This window comes from Salmo trutta, unplaced genomic scaffold, assembly GCF_901001165.1.
Source record: "Salmo trutta unplaced genomic scaffold, fSalTru1.1, whole genome shotgun sequence".
NCBI classification, from domain to species: Eukaryota; Metazoa; Chordata; class Actinopteri; order Salmoniformes; family Salmonidae; genus Salmo; species Salmo trutta.
In genome coordinates this window covers 253,989-276,932 of record NW_021822554.1, presented here as the reverse complement: position 1 = coordinate 276,932, position 22,944 = coordinate 253,989, and the positions used below count along the sequence as shown (strand labels likewise).

The 22,944-nt window shown below is 44.1% G+C and overlaps 2 protein-coding genes across 4 annotated transcripts; both read left to right on the top strand.

Annotated features, from left to right (window-relative positions):
• The first annotated feature begins 1,529 nt into the window (after nucleotides 1–1,529).
• Nucleotides 1,530–17,488, top strand: LOC115182616 (fibrous sheath CABYR-binding protein). Of its 3 annotated transcripts, XM_029744169.1 has the most exons (5): nucleotides 1,533–1,745; nucleotides 7,628–7,731; nucleotides 10,652–10,724; nucleotides 14,075–14,394; nucleotides 14,431–17,488. In XM_029744169.1, exons 1-5 carry the CDS (start codon nucleotides 1,667–1,669, stop codon nucleotides 14,539–14,541), a joined length of 687 nt encoding a protein of 228 aa, XP_029600029.1. In that variant the 5' UTR covers nucleotides 1,533–1,666; the 3' UTR covers nucleotides 14,542–17,488. The 3 variants fall into 3 exon arrangements, with proteins under 3 accessions (XP_029600028.1, XP_029600029.1, XP_029600027.1); XM_029744168.1 differs by having other exon boundaries at nucleotides 1,530–1,745; nucleotides 14,078–17,488; XM_029744167.1 differs by having other exon boundaries at nucleotides 1,534–1,745; nucleotides 14,075–17,488.
• Nucleotides 17,489–19,129: 1,641 nt separating this feature from the next.
• LOC115182608 (calphotin-like) lies at nucleotides 19,130–20,472 on the top strand. Its single transcript, XM_029744149.1, has 3 exons — nucleotides 19,130–19,142; nucleotides 19,219–20,122; nucleotides 20,170–20,472. The coding sequence occupies exons 2-3, from the start codon at nucleotides 19,565–19,567 to the stop codon at nucleotides 20,470–20,472; spliced, it is 861 nt and encodes a 286-aa protein (XP_029600009.1). The 5' UTR covers nucleotides 19,130–19,142; nucleotides 19,219–19,564.
• The last annotated feature ends 2,472 nt before the right edge of the window (nucleotides 20,473–22,944 follow it).

Here is a 22,944-nt window from a genome sequence, read left to right as displayed (position 1 = left end):
TCTGCACTCTGGCACACTCAGATGAGAGCGCTCTGAAATCTGAGTAGATAGCCAAAGTTACATTTACGAACACACCCGAATTGGTATGTCTAGCTAGTAATTTGTAGAGCTAGCAAGAGGTTGCATAGCAACATCTTCAACTTCCAGTAGACAGGCGAAGTGTTAGTACGCTCAACTGAAATGATACAGTTTGTTTATAGTATACAAAAATGAACTAATGGTATGTAATAGCATGTAATGTATATACTCATTAAGTATGTAGTATACAGTATGTCAGTATGGGTATTTGAACACAGCTCATGTGTTTGCTGTATTTGATACCATTCCACTGATTCCGCTCCAGTCATTACCACGAGCTCGTCCTCCCCAATTAAGGTGCCACCAACCTCCTGTGATGTAGGCCCACAGTAGAGCCCTGCCTGTCCATGGCGGTGGGGTATTTGTTCTGGATTTTGTCCCAAAATGGCACCCTATTCCCTATAGGTCCTGGTCAAAAGTAGTGCACTCTATAGGGAATACCAAATGCCACCCTATTCCCCATGGGCCCTGGTCAAAAGTAGTGCACTAAATAGGGTAAAGGCTGCCATTTGGGACACATTCTAGTCTCTGATGTATACTGAACAAAATGTATAAACGCAACATGGAACAATTTCAAAGATTTTACTGAGTTACAGTACATATAAGGAAATCAGTGAAATGAAATAAATAAGGCCCTAATGTATGGATTTCACACGACTAGGCAGGGGCGCTGCCATGGGTGGTTCTTGGAGGGCATAGGCCAACCCACTTGGCAGCCAGGCCCACCCTCTGGGGACCCAGGCTGCACCAATCAGAATGAGTTTTTTTTCCCACAAAAGGGCTTTACTACAGACAGAAATACTTCTAAAAATGTCAGGGATTTTTTATTTCAGTTTATGAAACATGGGACCAACACTTTACATGCTGCGTTTATATTTTTGATCAGTGTACATGTCCTTCCAAGCTGCAGGAGAGAGGCCTACCTAATCCATTTATACATAGTGGTTGGGGGGAATGAGATGCTCTGGGAATCCGACAGGCACTTTGACAGTGACAATGGCAATTTGACTGCGCATCGGTTATGGGCACTTTGTTTTTGTTTGGACTTAATGTTTTTCAGATGTAGCCTGTTATCGAATAGGGCTATGGTAATATGGTTTTATTATGGTAGTCAGACTTATGCAGAAGTTATTATATGAAATAATTCCTAAATATGCATACTGTACTTTGATAAAGATCCGCCTGTATTTCTGGCATCTCCACGGTACTATACCAGTTGAACAAGCTAACATTTATGTCTGAACGAGATCTGGTCTGCCATTCTCATTTACGCATAACAAAATCCACCACAAACCCTCCAAAATATTTCAGTGAAATCCATATAGAACCCCTGGAACATGATGTTCAAAATGTTTATTTTGTTTATTCCCCAAAAACCACGTGTCATGTCAAGTCAACCTTTGACCTGTCGAGGATGACGTTTATAAAGAGGCGGGGGGTTGGCTTGCTCTCTTTGGTGAATTCTCTGCCTCCAGTCTAACGAGCGCAGTCTGTAGTTGCGTGATCACAGCTGGTCTCTCCTCAGTCATCCAGCAAGACTCCTGTACCACCACACGCACTGTACACTAGATCCTGGATTTGATCAGAAATGTTTTTCTGTAGATCGGCTTGGCAGAGACTGGGGCTCCTGGCACGAATGACAGTCGCCCTACCCTTATCCAGAAATGGTGAGTGGATTAGAAGTGGTTCAATTTGATGGACTATATTGTATTTGTTTGTGGCATTTTTATATGAAGCGTTTGTTGCATCCTAGCTGACGCGTCACGCCTGCGTGATGTGGGGATTAACGGGAAGGTCAATGCAGTTACAGTGGGTTTTAATGACCGTCTGTATAAACAGTTGAGCTTCATTTCTTTTACATTTGGATTTTTTGTCCAACATTGGGTGAATATTGTATACAATATTTCAGGATTTTTCAATCAATGCAGTTTCCTTCAAATTGCGCGACATGTATGTACTTTATTCATTCCAGGATGATCCACGGCATCATTCTGTACTAGTTTATTGAAAAACATTGCAAGAAAAGTTACATGTAATAATTTCAGCTTTACATTATTGCTGAGCGCTGAGGCAACACACCCCTTTTCCGTTGGGGAGGTGTGTCCATGTCCACAGAGATTACAACACGCACTTATGCACTATTTAGTTACGAAACAGCGCATCCCCGTCCAGAACAACTACATCATCGGTGTTATGTAACATCCAAGCATCAAGTGCATGTATTTAATATCAGATATATCCCCTAAATCGTAGTTTTTTTTAAGGCTAAGTGGAGATGTTGTAGCCTATATGATGTCCTATGGATATTCTTCACGTGTGATGGTAGCGCGTGTATAGGATAGGGGTTGTGTGTGTAGATAATTGGATTAGCCTATAGCAGCCCTACTTGAATTTGACCTGTCGAGTTCTGCAGAGACGTCACTCTATAATCCACATGGATCGTGATGTTGTATTCATTCTCCCCAGACTCATCAGAGCGTTTTGTCAGGGAGAGAGAAATGTTATTGTTTGGTTAATAGCTTTGTGTGTGTTTGAGTGAAAGCAAGGGGAAGAATGGATTCTGGTTGTGTTTTTAGTGTAGCTACTTTCCCATGCACGAGCTTCATCGATAGACTCGTTCTAGTCTGGCTTCATTCCGGAACTAGAATCCCTATTTGCTTTGTTGCGTAAGGAATTTGCCTTGAGGGAGATCTGAACAGTGCTGGTTTAATTTCCTGTTTTCTAAATGTTAGAGCCTCTGCATCCTCTCCATGTTTTGACACTAGGATGTATAGATGTATATTCCCCCTGATCTATAGCTAGAAGCATAGACATGCATTGTAACAGCTTTATCCTCTGTGTATTTCTGCACACCCTGCTCTGGATTATATTTAGCTGACTAATGATGTATTGATCACTAGTCAGTCGTTACTAGGTCTATGTCTAGGGCAGATGGGCCTCATGGTTAGGCTTCGGGCCTACGTAGGGGGCGGGCATTTCTTCATGCATGTATAGTCCTGTGTGTGTGTGCCACTGGTGTGAATGGTCTCTATTCAGTTGGAAGGAATCGGTGGTTCTGTGCCATGACTGGCTGTCAGGGAGGAAACTGGGATCACGTGTCTGTGACTCGTCTGACCTCCAGCTCAGCTTAACTGATTAGTACCTAGCTACCTGTATAAATAACTGGGTCTTCACAGGAACAGACAGGAACAGACAGGAACAGACAGGAACAGACAGGAACACACAGGAACACACAGGAACAGACAGGAGGCCACTTGCTGTGTCATGGGATTAGAGAGAGCAGCGGAGTAGCTCTGGGTCAACCAGGATCAAGGTCTGCTAACAACTGATGGCTGTGTTTTCTGAGGAACGTTTTACTGGCAATGACTGTTGTGATTTGTCTTGTCCTACCTTAGTTGAATGTATTGACTGTGTCTCTCTGGACCACAGTCTGCTAAATGGCCTCTATGTAAAAGGTGGTGTGTTTTTATTGAAACTTTGTTTAACCAGGCAAGTCAGTTCAGAACAAATTCTTATTTACAATGACGGCCTAGGAACAGTGGGTTTACTGCCTTGTTCAGGGGCAGAAGGACAGATTTTTACCTTGTCAGCTCAGGGATTTGATCTAACAACCTTTCGGTTACTGGCCCAACACTCTTACCATTAGGCTACCTGCCTCTCTAACCACTAGGCTACCTGCCGCCCCTGTGTGTGTGTGAAGCACAAAACTATTGGTCCGAGTTCTGGGATGTTATGTAAGTTGCTTCGGTTATCTATGGAGCTGATAAGATTTGTGTGTATGTATCTGATCAGCTCACTGTGGTTCTGTTGTCCTCTATCAGGGGGTAGATGAGTAGTCAGCATGGTAGGGTACATGTGGTTCTGTTGACCTCTATCAGGGGGTAGATGAGGAGTCAGCATGGTAGGGTACATGTGGTTCTGTTGACCTCTATCAGGGGGTAGATGAGGAGTCAGCATGGTAGGGTACATGTGGTTCTGTTGACATCTATCAGGGGGTAGATGAGTAGTCAGCATGGTAGGGTACATGTGGTTCTGTTGACATCTATCAGGGGGTAGATGAGTAGTCAGCATGGTAGGGTACATGTGGTTCTGTTGACCTCTATCAGGGGGTAGATGAGTAGTCAGCATGGTAGGGTACATGTGGTTCTGTTGACCTCTATCAGGGGGTAGATGAGTAGTCAGCATGGTAGGGTACATGTGGTTCTGTTGACCTCTATCAGGGGGTAGATGAGTAGTCAGCATGGTAGGGTACATGTGGTTCTGTTGACCTCTATCAGGGGGGTAGATGAGGAGTCAGCATGGTAGGGTACATGTGGTTCTGTTGACCTCTATCAGGGGGGTAGATGAGGAGTCGGCATGGTAGGGTACATGTGGTTCTGTTGACCTCTATCAGGGGGTAGATGAGGAGTCAGCATGGTAGGGTACATGTGGTTCTGTTGACCTCTATCAGGGGGTAGATGAGTAGTCAGCATGGTAGGGTACATGTGGTTCTGTTGACCTCTATCAGGGGGTAGATGAGGAGTCAGCATGGTAGGGTACATGTGTTCTCTGCAGAGCTGCAGGATGAAATGTGATTCTCTTTACATGGAAGGAACAGGGGTGGAGAGCTCCCTTCTGTACATTGTTCCCTTACTGCAGCCTGGGCTGCTCTACACACACACACACACACACACACACACACACACACACACACACACACACACACACACACACACCACACACACACACACACACACACACACACACACACACACTCTCTCTCTGCCAGAGACAGGTGAACACACTCTCTCTCTGCCAGAGACAGGTGAACACACACTCTCTCTGCCAGAGACGGGTGAACACACACTCTCTCTGCCAGAGACAGGTGAACACACACACCTCTTATAGAACACATGACGCTCACACACTCACCCAGAGACAGAGGTGCGGAAACACACACACCTCATGAGCACACGCCACAGAGGCACCACTTATAGAAAGTGTCTCTCTTGTTTTGCCCTCTGCCAGACCTTTGCATTCTGGGACACATGTTGAACTTTGAACCTAGTCCCCTGTACACCACCATGGTACAGTTATATTCCTGGTGTTTTCTACTCAGGGCTGAATGTAGACAGTAGTCTATAGCAGTCCTTTACTAGTCTCTAATGGATTAACAGGCAGAACTACACAGCCGAACACGGCCATGTTTTCCTGTGTAGTTGACTGGTTTTATGTCGTGTGGCTGTGCCGTTTCTATGGTGTGTGTGATTGACTGGTTGTGTGTGTGATTTTTAGGGAGTGTTTGGGTGACAGTGTAGCAGAGGAGAGGATCTTTGGTCCAGGAAGGACGAGGTTTTATTTATGTCTGTGTTCTAAATGCACCACCATTGCCAGTGTTGATAGGATCAGGCTATTTAGCCTGAGGAGAGCCAATCCTGTCAACCCTGGCAGTCTGTTTACTGAAGACTAGGCTCCTGCTATCCACCCAGCCCTACTGGCCATGTGGACCATGTCACCCACACAATAACAATCCATTATGGAGATTTATGGTCTTATCTCTATTGCTGCATTTGGGTCTTTCTTTAGTGTCGTTAATATAATGGTTCTGTGAAGATGATTCAGTGTCCCACAGTCTGACAGTGATTTTACATCAGCACTATGCTATTGGCAAAGATTCAATTGTCATTAACCCAAATGAAATGTGTTTAGATGGGGAGGGGTTTAGAAAGCAGGACATGTTTATTGGGGTTTTGTCCATTCAAACACAGCATCAGGCATAAAACAAGGACTAGAATAGATCTGCGTTCAAACACTATTTGAAATCTTTCAAATACCTTTTGAGCTTTTGCTTTAGGCTTTTAGGAGCACCAGATGGGTGGGGTTTGGTCCGTCTGGTGGTCCATTCAGCCAGGCAAGCTCAATCAACAGACACTTCTTTAAATTATTTCAAATATTATTTGAACCCAGGTCTGGACTAGGTTGGACTGGGATTGGTTGGCTAGTTGCGTTTAGCTTGGTAGGATGGGCTGGGATTGGTTGGCTAGTCGCGTTTAGCTTGGTAGGATGGACTGGGATTGGTTGGCTAGTTGCGTTTAGCTTGGTAGGATGGACTGGGATTGGTTGGCTAGTCGCGTTCAGCTTGGTAGGATGGACTGGGATTGGTTGGCTAGTTGCGTTTAGCTTGGTAGGATGGACTGGGATTGGTTGGCTAGTCGCGTTTAGCTTGGTAGGATGGACTGGGATTGGTTGGCTCGTCGCGCTTAGCTTGGTAGGATGGATTGGGATTGGTTGGCTAGTTGCGTTTAGCTTGGTAGGATGGATTGGGATTGGTTGGCTAGTCGCGTTTAGCTTGGTAGGATGGACTGGGATTGGTTGGCTAGTCGAGTTTAGCTTGGCTTATACTAACACTTTCCGCTGCCTCTGCTCTGCTGTGTCAAATGAATGGTGCTACTGTATCTCTCTTGTGTAACGCGATTAAGAGGGATAGAGGCTTGTTGCCATGGTACCAGAACACCACTGATGCCCTGAGTGGAAAGAAGATGGCTGGACAGGACCGGATGAACCCAGGTCCTGTAGTAGGACAATGTTGACCATGATGGAGGATAACATTAGATATGCATAGATTGACAATGCAAGAAACGGATCAATAGGGCCCATACAGAAATCATAGTGGGTCCATTGCCATGGTATGGTCATCTGTCCAATGCAAAACTAGCACCTTCCTTACTGTCTGGGTAGATGAACAAAAAGTCTACAACTTGCTTTCTATTCATATATTTACATGTTTTATAGTTTGTATATATGTATATCTCCCTCTATCTACAGTACCAGTCATAGGTTTGGACACTGACTCATTCAAGGGTTTTTCTTTATTTCTATTATTTTCTACATTGTATAATAGTGAAGACATCAAAACTATAGAATAACACACATGGAATCATGTAGTAACCAAAAAAGTGTTAAACAAATCTGAATATATATTTTAGATTCCTCAAAGTAGCCACCCTTTGCCTTGATCATAGCGTTGCACACTCTTGGCTTTCTCTCAACCAGCTTTATGAGGAATGTTTTCCAACAGTCTTGGAGGAGTTCTCACACTGAGCACTTGTTGGCTGCTTTTCCTTCACTCTATGGTCCAACTCATCCCAAACCATCTCAATTGGGTTGGTCGGGTGATTGTGGAGGCCAGGTCATCTGATGCAGCATTCCATTACTCTCCTTCTTGGTCAAACAGCCCTTATGCAGCCTGGAGGTGTGTTGGGTCATTGTCCTGTTGAAAAACGAATGATGGTCCCATTAAGCGCCAACCAGAAGGGATGGCGTATCGCTGGTTAAGTGTGCCTTGAAATCTAAATAAATTGGTGTCACCAGCAAATCACCATCACACCACCTCCATGCTTTACGGTGGTGGCTGCTACTTTGAAGAATCTTTCACAGACAGGAACCTTGACCATTTTTGGTAAACTGGTAAACCGCCTTCATGAGATCTTAATTATCCACAGTCTTTGGTAGCTCTCTCTTCTGGTCCGTCCCCTAACCATGTCCCCCTCTCCACTGTGTCTCCTTCCAGTGGTTCCAGTGCGGCAGATGTCCGTCGGGATCCCCGGTGGCTCTGCCACCAACGTGGCGTACGCCCTTCTGTGTGGAGGAGGCCTCACTGCCGCTGTCGTCTACGTAAGTACTGATTCAAGATCGGTTGTGTGTGTACCTAATGTTAAAGGATAAGGTCTGGGCAGTATATGCTGATCCTAGATCAGATTTGTGCCTGAAGGACACCACTTACTCAGAACCGTATTCTACTATTTGAGTATCACCCTAGACACTGATCTTAGGTCAGTTTGTTTCCTCCCATAATGGTTAAGGTGATCTGGAGAGGAAACACTGATCTGAAGTCTGTTCCTGAAGGTTAACATGAACTAAGCATGCTATATAGTTTACTTTAATTTCAAGCGTATTGATTTTTCCTGACTCTTCCCAGATCAGTTTCCACACTTTAATCCAATGCATAAACATTAAGACACATGGTCCCAGGCCAGTGGTTTGGTTGGGGAACAATGCATAAACATTAAGACACATGATCCCAGGCCAGTGGTTTGGTTAGGGAACAATGCATAAACATTAAGACACATGATCCCAGGCCAGTGGTTTGGTTGGGGAACAATGCATAAACATTAAGACACATGGTCCCAGGCCAGTGGTTTGGTTAGGGAACAATGCATAAACATTAAGACACATGATCCCAGGCCAGTGGTTTGGTTAGGGAACAATGCATAAACATTAAGACACATGGTCCCAGGCCAGTGGTTTGGTTAGGGAACAATGCATAAACATTAAGACACATGGTCCCAGGCCAGTGGTTTGGTTAGGGAACAATGACCCCAGGCCAGTGGTTTGGTTGGGGAACAATGCATAAACATTAGGACACATGGTCCCAGGCCAGTGGTTTGGTTAGGGAACAATGCATAAACATTAAGACACATGACCCCAGGCCAGTGGTTTGGTTGGGGAACAATGCATAAACATTAAGACACATGACCCCAGGCCAGTGGTTTGGTTGGGGAACAATGCATAAACATTAAGACACATGATCCCAGGCCAGTGGTTTGGTTGGGGAACAATGCATAAACATTAAGACACATGATCCCAGGCCAGTGGTTTGGTCGGGGAACAATGTGAGGAGTGGCTGCGGACCCCAACTTTTCTCTGACCGTTTTTCCTCCGGACTAAAGATGGTTTCACGTTCTGCTCGTGTTTATTCTGTCCTTGACGCTCTACCTGTAGAGAACAGGCTACTCTGGTGAATGGTGGTCATTTTAATAAGTTTGATCAAAACTGAATGTCTGCCAGATCACATAATGACAGTATTCTACAGGACCCAATATAATAGCATAGTATTACGTTACTGTAGGATGAAAACCCCACAACATTTTATCTCTTATGTGGCTGAAATTCAACAGCACTCGCCTCAACTAGGAAAAATACACAGGTAGGCTATGCTTCAGTTAAACACCTGCTCTATAATTCTCTCACGCACAAATATCATACCCTCCCAAATAAATGCTAACCTCCCCCTGTAATTGTAATGAGGTTAGCATGTCTTGGGGGTATGATATAAAATGCTAACCTCCCCCTGTAATTGTAATGAGAGGTTAGCATGTCTTGGGGGTATGATATAAAATGCTAACCTCCCCCTGTAATTGTAATGAGAGGTTAGCATGTCTTGGGGGTATGATATAAAATGCTAACCTCCCCCTGTAATTGTAATGAGAGGTTAGCATGTCTTGGGGGTATGATATAAAATGCTAACCTCCCCCTGTAATTGTAATGAGAGGTTAGCATGTCTTGGGGGTATGATATAAAATGCTAACCTCCCCCTGTAATTGTAATGAGAGGTTAGCATGTCTTGGGGGTATGATATAAAATGCTAACCTCCCCCTGTAATTGTAATGAGAGGTTAGCATGTCTTGGGGGTATGATATAAAATGCTAACCTCCCCCTGTAATTGTAATGAGAGGTTAGCATGTCTTGGGGGTATGATATAAAATGCTAACCTCCCCCTGTAATTGTAATGAGAGGTTAGCATGTCTTGGGGGTATGATATAAAATGCTAACCTCCCCCTGTAATTGTAATGAGAGGTTAGCATGTCTTGGGGGTATGATATAAAATGCTAACCTCCCCCTGTAATTGTAATGAGAGGTTAGCATGTCTTGGGGGTATGATATAAAATGCTAACCTCCCCCTGTAATTGTAATGAGAGGTTAGCATGTCTTGGGGGTATGATATAAAATGCTAACCTCCCCCTGTAATTGTAATGAGAGGTTAGCATGTCATGGGGGTATGATATTGTTGTTACTTTCTCACTCATCATTATTCACGTTTCATTCAGGATTGTCCGTAATCATGGTAGCATCCACGTTACTATATAATATTTTATTCTTATTTATAAGTGACTCAAAAATGACACATTATTTACCATTTTATTTATATTGGGCACAAAATAATCTGGAACACAACCAAAACAAAGTAGTCATTTGGTGCTCTGAAAATGGGACCAAATACTACACTTTTGACTACTTTTAACACTCATACAAGTGAAATTCTCCCAAAACTTTTGGTCCCCTAAAATGGGGGGGGGGGGGGACTATGTACAAAAAGTGTTCATTTCTAAACAGTTCACCAGGTATGGATGAAAATACCCTCCAATTGACAGCTGACAGTCTGCATTTTAACCTCTAGTCATTTGCATTAAAGTGCAGGAGTACAGAGCCAAAACAACAACAACATGTGTCACTGTCCCAATACTTTTGGAGCTCACTTTATAGCCTTGTGGTAACTGTTGTCATGGAGAACCCTTACCGCAGCAGTGGTGCTTTTTAAAGACCGTTATACCAGTTCTACAGACAACTGTTGGCAAGGACGTTCGCTTAGTCCACTCCTTTATTTAACACTACACTGTTACTTACTAGAGCTGAGGGAAGAGGATTCAGGTTCTCAACTTACAGTTCAAGGCAGCCATTTTGAAATGCAGTTAGATTCCCTTTCTGTGTTCTTTTAGTTTGGCGTGTCCCTCCAACCTCTGTCTGTTCCATTCAGGCTTACAAGACGGTGAATGGTGACAGTGAGCGGTACAATGACAGACTCGCAGAGATGAACTCGAGGCCCAAGGGTGAGTACTAAGTAGCCTACTGTCTGCACTGCCACACACTCCATTGATCCACACTCTTGACATTCTACCAATAGACATGAACCATAGAATTTAGAACCATAGAATGTAGAATCCTAGGGGAGTTGTAGAATTTATACTCTCAGTATTCCAGAATTCCTCATCATAATGGACAAGAATGGCCAGAGTTGTAGTGTCAGTTGGAGAAGGAATGTCTCATCAGAACGTTGAAACCATGACAATAATGTTTTTGTCCACACTAAGCCTAGCCAAATGTTTTCATTTGGCATGGACCCTGTTTTGGCGCTGCCACCGACATGCCAGCATGGTGGAATGATCACTCTGAATGTGATTAATCTAGACTGTCAGGGCTGATTTCTGTCAGTGATTCATTGACCTGTTGGGGTTCCCGGGCCCTGTGCCCAGATCGCCTGATTGGTCTGTTGTTGGGCTAAGCTCCTTGGTTCACATAGTGTCGCTGGGAGCTCTGATTGGTTCATGTAGAGTCTAGTTTTCTGTTCCTACCTACATTCACCCATCCTTAGTACACTAGTGGCCATACAGTGTATAGACAAACCCTAAACCTATATATAGACAACGGATGTCATTTTTTTTCTTTTGTGTTACAGGCGAGGCAGAGGGGGAGTTCTTTTTGGAAGTCTTTTAGCGTGCCTGTGAAAAATGTAGCTTGAATGCTTTAGCAGATTCTGTCTGTCCGGCGCTGTGGTGATGGGGAATAGAGTGCCATTTGAGACACTGCTCTAGTCATACCTGGCATGAAACATCTTATAACTGCCTGTCAGAACAAAGCGTAACAAACTGCCATTTCATACCTTTGTGGTGGTGGGAGCCGCCATTTTGTAGGCTTCGCTATTCGATCACATTAACTTTAAATTAAATTCTACACCTCCCCCGACACACCTGGCACTGGTAGCCATTTTGACATTGCTAGCCAACAAACTTTCAATAACTAACTTGGATTTCTACACCTGGCCTACACGTATTCAACAAACTCTACCCCTTTAAGCATTCTGAACTCTCCTTTACCTGTTTCTAAAATAGCTACATAAGCTGGGCACACGTTAAAAGGAAAGGGTAATGTTGAGCTTTGATCAAAGATGTTCTTACCGGTGTCCATCTAGGAGATTTTCTTGCTTATTATTGCCCTTTTTACTCAGTAGTATTGTTTACTCTCCACACATTTCAGACTAATGGGAACTCATTCATTCCCTTCATATCTACCTGTTGGTCTTTTCCTTTTCCACATTTGCATATCTTTTGGTGTATTCCAGAAGGCTTGTTCTTTTTTTTCTGTCCTGACTGCATGTTATGTTTGCTCGTTGCTTAGTCTGTCACAGCGATATCGCCCAAAGTACCCGACCCCAAGTTCCTCGTCTTCTTAGTTATACAGTTTAAAACAAGTTGAGGCGACTGCTGTCATTCCTGGCTAATTAGTTGAGATCTTATCCTTGTTCGTGTACTTGGGTCTACTTCTACAACAGAATGTGTCTGGACCTTTAACTAGTCAGGGGCCAGTTTAAATACCAATACAGACCACTGGCTAATCAGTTGATTATCCTTGTTACCTATTATAATAGTTTGTTAATAAAACCAGCTGATTTCAGTTAAGCCTAGTTAACCTTGACCTTAACCCTGCTCCAGCTGATCCCTCTGGCTGGGAGTGTGTCCCAAGAGGCACCCTATTCCCTATTTAGTGCACCATGTTTGACCAGGGCCCATAGTGCACTACTTTTGACCAGAGCCCTATGTAGGGAAATGGGGTGCATCTTGGGATGCATCCGCTGTGTCCGGTAAGGTTACTAGCCGTCAAACAAATCCTGGCTTCCTCGCTCTTTCCTTGTTCACTCCATTTCCTGCCTCCCCCTGTTAATCATTAACGCCCTTTGACCAGAGATCTGTATATCATGTCTCCACCTGAACGATGGGAGTTGTTGTCCCAATGGCGGGAAGGCAGGCAGGCGACAAGCTTAGGTCCAAAACAAGCCATAGAAACTCATTGGGCTTATTTTGGAAAGATTTTGGCAGGAGTGACTCTCTGCCGGTCCTTAAGTTGACCCCTAATGAGCTGCAGCTCACCTCTGTGCCATTAACAAGCTGTCAAATCCCATCCTAGATTCCACTATTCCTCGCCGCTCTCTCAAAGCACATTGGAGGAAAGGATCCGATGTCCTGCCCCTCTGACCTCCAATGACCTTTGAGGGAGCGTAATCAAGGAATAGGGATTTGACGGTTTTTCAAAGCCACAGGGGTCCTTTACAGCTGAGCAGGTGTCACCAACCTGGTCGGAGCCCTAAACGACGAATGTGGTGTGAGTTGTCTTTGGTCAACTCTGAGTTCAACTCAGACATGACTGTGGCTCACCTTTTTAACCAGCTACATTTCTATGCCAATGAATCCTTTAGAAGTAACTTGCACCAGGCAGGCGAACTATACTGATCCTGAATGAAGTGTTAAAGCCCTGAGTTGAGGACCGTTCCAATTAGACTTCCTCCCTCTGAGTGGATCATCTCTTTATTCTCCATATTTGAGGAAGACGACTGACTCAACATTTTATTAATCAACTGTTCTTGTGTTAAAAATTGTAATCAAATACATATGACAAAAAAACATTTAGTGACTGGATGCATTTGAAACTTCACATGTGGTACAACTTTCCTAATACAATGATTTTATCATGGGACTGGGTGGGAAAGGACTAATAACACAGAAGAAACAATGTGTGACAGACTGTACTTCTAATAGTCCATTCCACACCATCGTCTGCTGAAATTGCAGGGTGACTATTTTTTGTTTCAATTTGATTTAGTCAAGAATGAAAATGTGGCACTCTGGCGCATGGATTGATGTTTTAGATTTGTTAATGACGAGTTCGGTGTTCGACTAGCTATGTAGTTACAAGCCTGGCTTGAGCAGGCTCGAGGAAGTGACGGGTGCACAATCAATATCTACCTAAGTAACATGGAAAAAGCCTGAGCTGGAATGTGAAGCTAACTGATGCTAGCTAATTTCAGAAAAGCCTGAGTACACCCAGAGGGTTCAAAAGTCCAACAGCGTCACACATTAAAAGGTAGTTAACACTGCTTAGCAGAGGACTAAAACTGAAAGCAGTTTAAACTTAACTTAGTATTTCTCTCCATATTGGATCCACCTATCCTTTTCTTTCTGATCAGGATATGTTAGACCCAGGACCAGACCGCATGGTACAATTTAGAATCTGTCTTTAGGGGATTGATGTTGGAATTGGACAAGACCCTATAAGGAGGACACGTTCTCATCCCTCCCTACCTTTCTCTCTATTCCACTTCTCTCTCTCTCTCTCCATCTCCTTCCAGAAGCAGCACCAGCAGCAGAGGAAGTAGAATCCCCAGAAGAACCGGCACCAGTAGAAGCCGAGGTGGTCGCTGAGACAGCCGCCATCGAGGAGGCGCCTGCAGCAGCAGAGGAAGTCGTGGCAGAGGTCGCAGCCGAATCCGTTGCTGTCGTAGAGGCGGTTGCAGAGGTTGCTGTGGAACCAGAGGTTGTCGCAGTTGAGGTGCCCGCTGTGGAAGTCGCCGTGGTTACGGAAGAAGCTGCCCCGGAGGCTGTCGCAGAGGCGGCTCCTGACGCCGTGGAGGAGGTCGTTGCCGTGGAGGAGGTCGTTGCCGTGGAGGAGGTCGTTGCCGTGGAGGAGGTCGTTGCCGTGGAGGAGGTCATTGCCGTGGAGGCCGCCGGTGAGGAAGTTGTGGCCGAAGTAGTGGCTGAGACTGCTCCCACCGCCCCTGAGGCAGAAGCTGCTCCTGCCGCCGAGGTGGCAGCATAAGGGGTCAGAGGTGAAAGGTCAACCTAGAGGGGTGGGTTTAGCTGTGGTGTGTCCCTCTTACTACTACCCCCCCTCCCAACCCTAAACCTGAACCCCCCCACAGGCCCCATCTACACCCTATTCCCTGTGTAGTGTACTACTTTTCCTGGTCTAAAGTAGCACCCTACGTATGGAGTAGGGTGCCTTTTTGGATCACAGCCCCCTATCTACTAGCACATGTTACAATAAGAAGCAGGAGGTGGACTATGTTCTGTTAAAGAACACTTTAGTTAGGTATGATGTCATGGTGACGGGGACAGCTGTCTCTTCTCATTCTGACTCCTTTACAGCAGAGCTATAACCAGAGCTAAATACAGAGCTGTTTCAGGTTTTTATTAATACCGGTCTATTTGTCAAGCAATATGGTCGTATTTATCACTGGGGACAGGAGTTTTTTTTCTGGTCGGATCATGGTTGTTGGGGATAACTCCTGGCTCTGTTTTTCTGAGGAGTTCCTAGGTGTTAAAGGGGATGTAAAGGGAGATATTGGATTCATGATGGTACATGTTGTCCTGACCCCCAAACCTATGTGCCTTTGAAATGGCACCCTATTCCCTATGTAGGGCCTATAGGCTCTGGTCAACAGTAGTACATTATCACTATATAGGGAATAGGGTGCCATTTTTGGACAATTCTAATGTAAAGATTCAAGATGGATTTAGGATTTCTAGATAATGTCAGTCTTATCTTGGCTTTAAATCAAGTTTGCACTCCCATTTTGACGATGCGTTGAAGGTGCTCCAAATTCAGATTAAAGTAAGGTAGTGTTATGAACCTCGAGACGATAAGCACTTCAAGCAGGTTAAATGGTTATTATGCAAATAATAAATATACCAGTCAGAGAAGCATTTGAATTGCTTTTTGAACTGCATCTTATTGTGAAATGTGACCAAAAACCTGTTATCTTCTTCCTCCTTCCTGCTCTCTCTCCTCTAAGTGCTGCTCACACCTCTCCCTAGGATAAGCTCTAGAAGGATTAGTCGGTGATGTCATAAAGCTCAGTGTTCCAGTGCCCAAATGGAACTCCCAGTGATTGGAACTTTGGGGAACAATTGGATCAGTTGGTTCTCTGTGTCCTCACTGATCTCTTTATGACATCATCTCTGTCTTATCCTTCTCATCACATCCTAGACACTGTGCCAGGGTGAAGTCTGCCCCCACCAAGCACAGATAAGGCATCAGTTCCCCCTTGCCCCCAATGCTGAGAACATAGGGCTGCAACCAGTGGTTCCAGAAGTGGATTCTCAACCCTCAAAACCCGTAGTGGTATCAAATATTATCAATATTACTGTGCAACGTAGACGTTCTATTTTCAACCGAGATTGCGAAACAATTTCTTAAGTTGATGTAGTGTCCATCGGTTATGAATGTTTAAAGCTCTGAGAAATCTCGTTTGTGCTCTGTTTGTTTCAAAGAGCACCAAAGCCTACACTAACCATGGCGCCTCGCGGTCTGTATCGTCCAATCACAGAGGAGATAGAATTCACGTGATCTGTTAGCGCCACATGATGTGGCACCGAACAGATGATGTGACTTGGATCTGCTCTGTGATTGGAAGATACTACAGCTATCGCGTACCATCATGTGTTCGCTAACAAACCACATGACTTGTATTCTGCTCTGTGATTGGATGATACAGACCGCAATGCTGTAGGAGATGAGTAGTTTGTTTGCCCCCCCCTTAACTCTGGTACACTTTTATAAAAACATTTTAAAGCCATTTCTAATCTTTTCAATTATTGGTTCATCCTGGAGATGTGTATCTGTTCATCATTTGAAACCACGATAAGCAGCATGTATTTTAAACAAGTGTTTATACAAAGAATTTGTGGCCCTGTCAGTTCCTGGAACCATAACAGTGGAAAGAGGGGCGCGGCCTGTTGCAGCCCTAGGAATTGTTTAATTAAAAGCGGGTCTTGGATAAGTGCTTGGTGGGAAGTGACTTCAACTAAAATGCACCTTTTTTAAATACCTGTTTACAGAACCTGAGCCTCTACCTTCAACTTCAAACCTCACTTAACAAACTGTGGTAGTGAATTTGTCCTTTACCTGCCTTACCTCCTAGTGGAGCACCTAGTGGACCGTTTTATCTAGACGAGTCCACTACTAGTTAATCAACCAACACTCAAGTCTGCCTTGTAACCACGGTGACTGACACACAAACCAGCCAAGACTTACATGATGTAATGAAGCTGTCCTGGACGATGCCCCCAGGCTGCATCCCAAATGATTCCCTGTATGTAACCTTTATTTAACTAGGAAAGTCAGTTAAGAACATATTCTTATTTACAATGACGGCCTACCCTGGCCAAACCCTCCCCTAACCCGGACGACGCTGGGCTCTATAGTGCGCTTACGTTTCACCAGAGCCCTATGGTGTGGCCTATTGGCCCTGTTTAAAACTAGTGCGCTTTATAGGGAATAGGGTGCCATTTGTGATGCAGACATGCATTCTACTGCTAATACTGTCACACTAAGTGTTTTTTTTTTTTTTTTCCTTCAGCCAACCAATCATTCACCATCTCTCAATAGAACTTCAAAAAGTCCAAGCCGTTTTGTTTATTTGCTTGCGCCGATGCTGTTACAAGTCTGTCTTTTTATTTCCTAACTGTGAAAGGTAAACATTAAGGGAACATTTTATAATAACCCAACAATCTCACTTCAACACTACTGTTCTATTGATCTCCAATCCATCGACATTGGAAATGTACTGTCTGGAGATGGTCGCCATGGGCCAACTAATAATGCGCCATTGTTGACAACTTTTAAGGAAATGTTTTCTAAAGTATCAGTGAAGAAGGAAATCAGGAAGCTGAAGTCCTTCAATAAAGATGTTGTCAGTTACTTCTGTGGTCCATTTCTTCTATTGTATTACCCTCACGTGTGTAATAAACACTACTGCTGCGTTTGTCTAACGTTTTTAATCCAAATAGAAATGACCATTTCAGATTTTACAGCTTTTTTTTTTACAACACATTTGCATTTTAGGTCAGACTTCCTGAACAGAACAAATGATACGTTTTCCAGGATTTTTTTTGTTAAATCAATATCTAAGCCTAACCTACACATTATGGAAAGGCAGGTTTTGTTAAATATTTACCAGTTATGTAGAACCTATAGTTCCCACACCCACCCATCCAGAACTCCTCTAGTCTAGACATACCCATGACCGTACATTGCTTTTAGTTTAGTCATGAGTTTTGGTAGCAGTTGGATATTATTTTTATGATCATCTATATCAGGTGCCTCAATGCCATGTTCATGCTCCCATGTGTATTGAAGGGTTTTCTGTAGCTGTGTGTGATCTTTTAGTTCAGCATAGACATCTTGTACCAGATTTCAGAATAGTCTCTGTGCCTGTCAGGCTTCCAACCCAGAACTGGTACAAACTGGTCTGAAGACACAGCAGCAGATTGGTTTGACAGGTCTGGCTCTACGGCTTTTACAACATCAAAGCAAATGTAAAAACACTAAACCATGATTAGTTATTAAATAACATTCACCTTTTTTATGCTTTGTCTTTATGATGCGTTTAGTATAATGGTACTTGGCATGAATTGTTTTCTAGTTGAATTTGTCGACTGGTTAAAGTAGTGCACAAATACCAGGCAGTCAGACTGCCAGCAGTTGATCAACACTGTCCAATGGCCTTGGGCCCTGTGCACATCCAAACACGACCAGGAACTGGATTGAAGGAACAGTTCAGAGAACTAAATGGATCCGTACACGGTTTGCTACTCCTGAAGTGGAGTGTTTATCAGTCATAACATGCCAGCCTGTAGTAGGGTCTTTATCAACAAACCTCCAGGTTTTTATCCACACTACACAGACAAGGGGCATGACATGGCTGCTGGACTAGTCCCATGTGTTAGACCCCCCCCAGATGGTCACGTGCCCCCACCCATGGCAGAATGATGTCAAGGTATGTCATCCTGAGCCCTGAGGTGAATGGAAGGTAAGTACAGTAGACGGTAAACAATGTTTTAATTACTTTTATAAAGATTGAATGTTATTACTTCACACATGATTTGATATCTGTAATTAAATGATCCTATCAGTATGTAGGCTGTTGGTAAGACCGTGGTACAGGCCTACATAGATACCATTACAGTACAATACCTTTTTCCTTACATAAAGAAACTCAAGTTTAGATTAGTTGATGTCCATAGAGTTGATAACCTGCCAATATGTGATTCTCTGTGGAAGAAAATACAAGATTGCTGTAATACAATAACTCACCCACATCTAACATGGTTACTCTATGTAGGTTATGACTGATTTAGTGTTATTGTTACAACAGATACCATACTATCACCCACATCTAACATGGTTACTGTATGTAGGTTATGACTGATTTAGTATGGTATCTGTTGTAATAACACTCACCCACATCTAACATGGTTACTGTATGTAGGTTATGACTGATTTAGTATGGTATCTGTTGTAACAATAACACTCACCCACATCTAACATGGCTACTCTGTGTAGGTTATGACTGATTTAGTATGGTATCTGTTGTAACAATAACACTATAACCCACATCTAACATGGTTACTCTGTAGGTTATGACTGATTTAGTATGGTATCTGTTGTAACAATAACACTATCACCCACATCTAACATGGCTACTCTATGTAGGTTATGACTGATTTAGTATGGTATCTGTTGTAACAATAACACTATCACCCACATCTAACATGGCTACTCTATGTAGGTTATGACTGATTTAGTATGGTATCTGTTGTAACAATAACACTATCACCCACATCTAACATGGCTACTCTATGTAGGTTATGACTGATTTAGTATGATATCTGCTGATCTGCTCCATCCTTTGAAAATACAATATTTTTGTAAATACTTTTCTGAAAAGCTCACCAAAGTGTTTCTGCAATATACAGGCATCCTTTTTGTTTTTCTTGCAAGACTAACATGACTGTTGCTTCTCTTTTTAGATGCTGTGTCTGACATCACGTCTGCCTCCATGAAGCTCCTGGCCAGCTCTGAGATCGCTGCTGCCTCGGTAGCCGAGAGGAGGCTCATGCCCGCCGTCCAACACCAAGAAGACCGGACTGAAGAATCCTTGCTCGCTCCCGCCGAGGACATTCTAGAATCACTGGAGGTTCCTAAAGCTAAGGTAGAGCAGGAAGTAGTATCTGTGGAGGAGGAATTGGAAGTAGAAGCATTAGCTGCAGAAGCAGCTGTCGTGGAAACTGAAGAACCAGAAGAGGAGGCTGTTGTTGCTGCCCCTGATGTCACAGAGGAAGTGGTTGCTGAGGCAACCCCTGAGCCAGAGGAAGTAGTTCCGGTCGCCGTAGAGGAGGCTCCAGCTGCTGTTGCAGAGGAGGAGACGGCTGCACTTCCCCTAGAGGCCCCAGAGCTCCCTGCCGCTGTGGAAGTACCTGAGTCTTCTGCCGCTGTGGAAGTACCTGAGGCTTCTGCCGCTGTGGAAGTACCTGTGGCTTCTGCCGCTGTGGAAGTACCTGAGGCTTCTGCCGCTGTGGAAGTACCTGAGGCTTCTGCCGCTGTGGAAGTACCTGAGGCTTTCTGCCGCTGTGGAAGTACCTGAGGCTTCTGCCGCTGTGGAAGTACCTGAGGCTTCTGCCGCTGTGGAAGTACCTGAGGCTTCTGCCGCTGTGGAAGTACCTGAGGCTTCTGCCGCTGTGGAAGTACCTGAGGCTTCTGCCGCTGTGGAAGTACCTGAGGCTTCTGCCTCTGTGGAAGTTCCTGAGGCTTCTGCCGCTGTGGAAGTACCTGAGGCTTCTGCCGCTGTGGAAGTACCTGAGGCTTCTGCCGCTGTGGAAGTACCTGAGGCTTCTGCCGCTGTGGAAGTACCTGAGGCTTCTGCCGCTGTGGAAGTACCTGAGGCTTCTGCCAAGGAGGGACCAATAGTAGAAGCACCAGCAGTAGGGGATTTTCCCAGAAGAGGCGCCCCAGGTCGAAGAGGCAGCGCCAGTTGAGGCAGAGGTACCTGCAGCCGAAGAGGTAGCAGTAGTAGTGGAGGAAGCCCCAGTGGAGGAAGCCCCAGTGGAGGAAGCCCCAGCAGCGGAGGAACCGGCAGCGGAGGAACCGGCAGCGGCAAAGGAGGCTGTGGAGACAGCCCAAGTGTCTGAGGATGAGGCGCTCGTCGTGGAGGCGGCAATGCTGGCAGCAGCCTCAGCCCTAGATGTTGTGGCAGTGGAGGCAGAGGCAGCCCCGGCTGAGGAAGTCAAGGAGCCCCTCTTCACTTCATGCCACCAATGTGAAGCCCCAGCTTCTGAGGCTCCCCCAGTTGAGACTGCTGTGGCAGTCACCCCTGTGGAGGTTGTAGAGGCTGCATCTGTGGTGGAATTAGAGGCTCCCCCTGCTGGTGTGGAGTCAGTTGGTGAGGCAGTGGAGGTGACCGCGGAGGAGCGTGCCACCGATTGGCCTGTGGAGGTGACCGCAGTGGAGGAAGCCAAGGTGGAAGGTAAGTCAGATCTCTACACTGTTTATTTCTTATGTGGGATTTTTAGTGTAGTTCTTTTTTGTTGTTTTTACATACATTTAGAGTTAGGAAAAGGCAGACAATTTAGATAAATATATTGCTTGTTTTCTTTGAGTAAAGGGCCCTTTGGTCACAAACAACAGGGACATGTTTCATTTTTATAATATTATTAATTAGGATAAGAAACAAATGTAGGACCCCGACCAATACCACATATAATACAATACCTACTGTGGCCAACATATAGTAGATTCTCCCTAAACTCTGTCCCGTTTCTGTCCCACCTTTACTCTGCCAACAGGAGAGACTGCCAGGCCAGTAAAGAGGTCCTGCTCAGTGATGTAATAGTACAGAAGGTAAATAGAATGACAGTAGCATAGAACTAGAACTAGGACAACAGACGTTCCCATTCTAAGCAACATTCCATTTGAATGTTTGATCATGGCATTAGAATTCTGTGCCCCTTCAGAATTCCGTACATTCCGACTCTTTCACACAAGAAAAGGACATTATTTTCAGAGCTACTGTGTGTCTGCTCAATTTATTCTAATTCTATGGACAGAACACATTGGCCCCAGATAGCTAGTAGTTGCTTGCATGTTGCATTACACATTGGATTAGTTGCTAGGAAGGATACATGGATTTTCACTAAATACTGTTATTCTTTTTCCTCCCCAGGTGCACAGAGTATGAGCCTGATGTTGCTGACAGCTCAGTCCTGACTGGAGACCAGCGAGATGTGCCTTCTGGAATAGTCAACGCCCACAGCTGTCAATCAAACAGGACGATCAACATAAAACACACACAGAATTAGAACTGGTTTGAATTTAATTCTATAATTATAATAAACTAATTATATTTAAATGTTATCTAATGACAACAGTTGTCAACCTTGTAACTACATTCCAGGTTCTCACTCAGTTTCTTGGTCTTGTATTATCCCTACATTTACATTTACGTCATTTAGCAGACGCTCTTATCCAGAGCGACTTACAAATTGGTGCATTCATCTTATGATATCCAGTGGAACAACCACTTTACAATAGTACATCTATATATATTTTTTTTGGGGGGGTTAGAAGGATTACTTTATCCTATCCCAGGTGAGGTGACACTTCTGTAAGGGTTTGAAGTCTGACTTTATTCTTAGGTTCTGACCCAAATGGCACCTTATACCCTATATAGTGCACTACTTTTGACCAGGGCCCGTAGGGGAATAGGGTGCCATTTGGGACGGACTTCAACTGTTTCTCAGTACCACCCTGTTCCACAAGGTGCCACTGTTACCAAGCTGACGAAGACCACTTGAATGTATTTGAAGTTACTTGATAAATTATCGTGTACTTGACATAGCCTAATGAATTCGGACTATTTTTTTGATTTAATGAAATAAGATCTGAATCGGTGTATTAAACAGTAGGCTATTAGACAATGTCTAGATAATTGTGTTCTTCAAAGACTGTTGGGTTAGTTCTGCATGAAGTTTTTTTTATTCTATCAGGGAATATCTAGATTAAGTTTAGTTCCCAAGCCAGTAGACTGTTGGTAGACAGTATTGTACCTATGTGTTGTAAAAATAAAATGTATGTTTCAGTCCAATAACAATCTATGTAATAGCTTTGCAGGTGGGGTTGGTTGGTGAGGTTGGGTGGTTGTGTGTGTGTAACACAGTATGGAAAGACTAGTTGTCCAAACTATCCTGTGGTTATATATTCATGTTGCTTGTGTATATTTTCTATAGAAAGACTAGTTTGAAGATCAAAACTAACACTATCCTGTCACTATATAGTCATGTTGTGTATATTTTAGATGGAAAGACTAGTTTAAAGGTCGAAACTAACAATATCCTGTCATTTATTTAAGTCATAATATAATTGTCATTATGTAATTACTAAAAA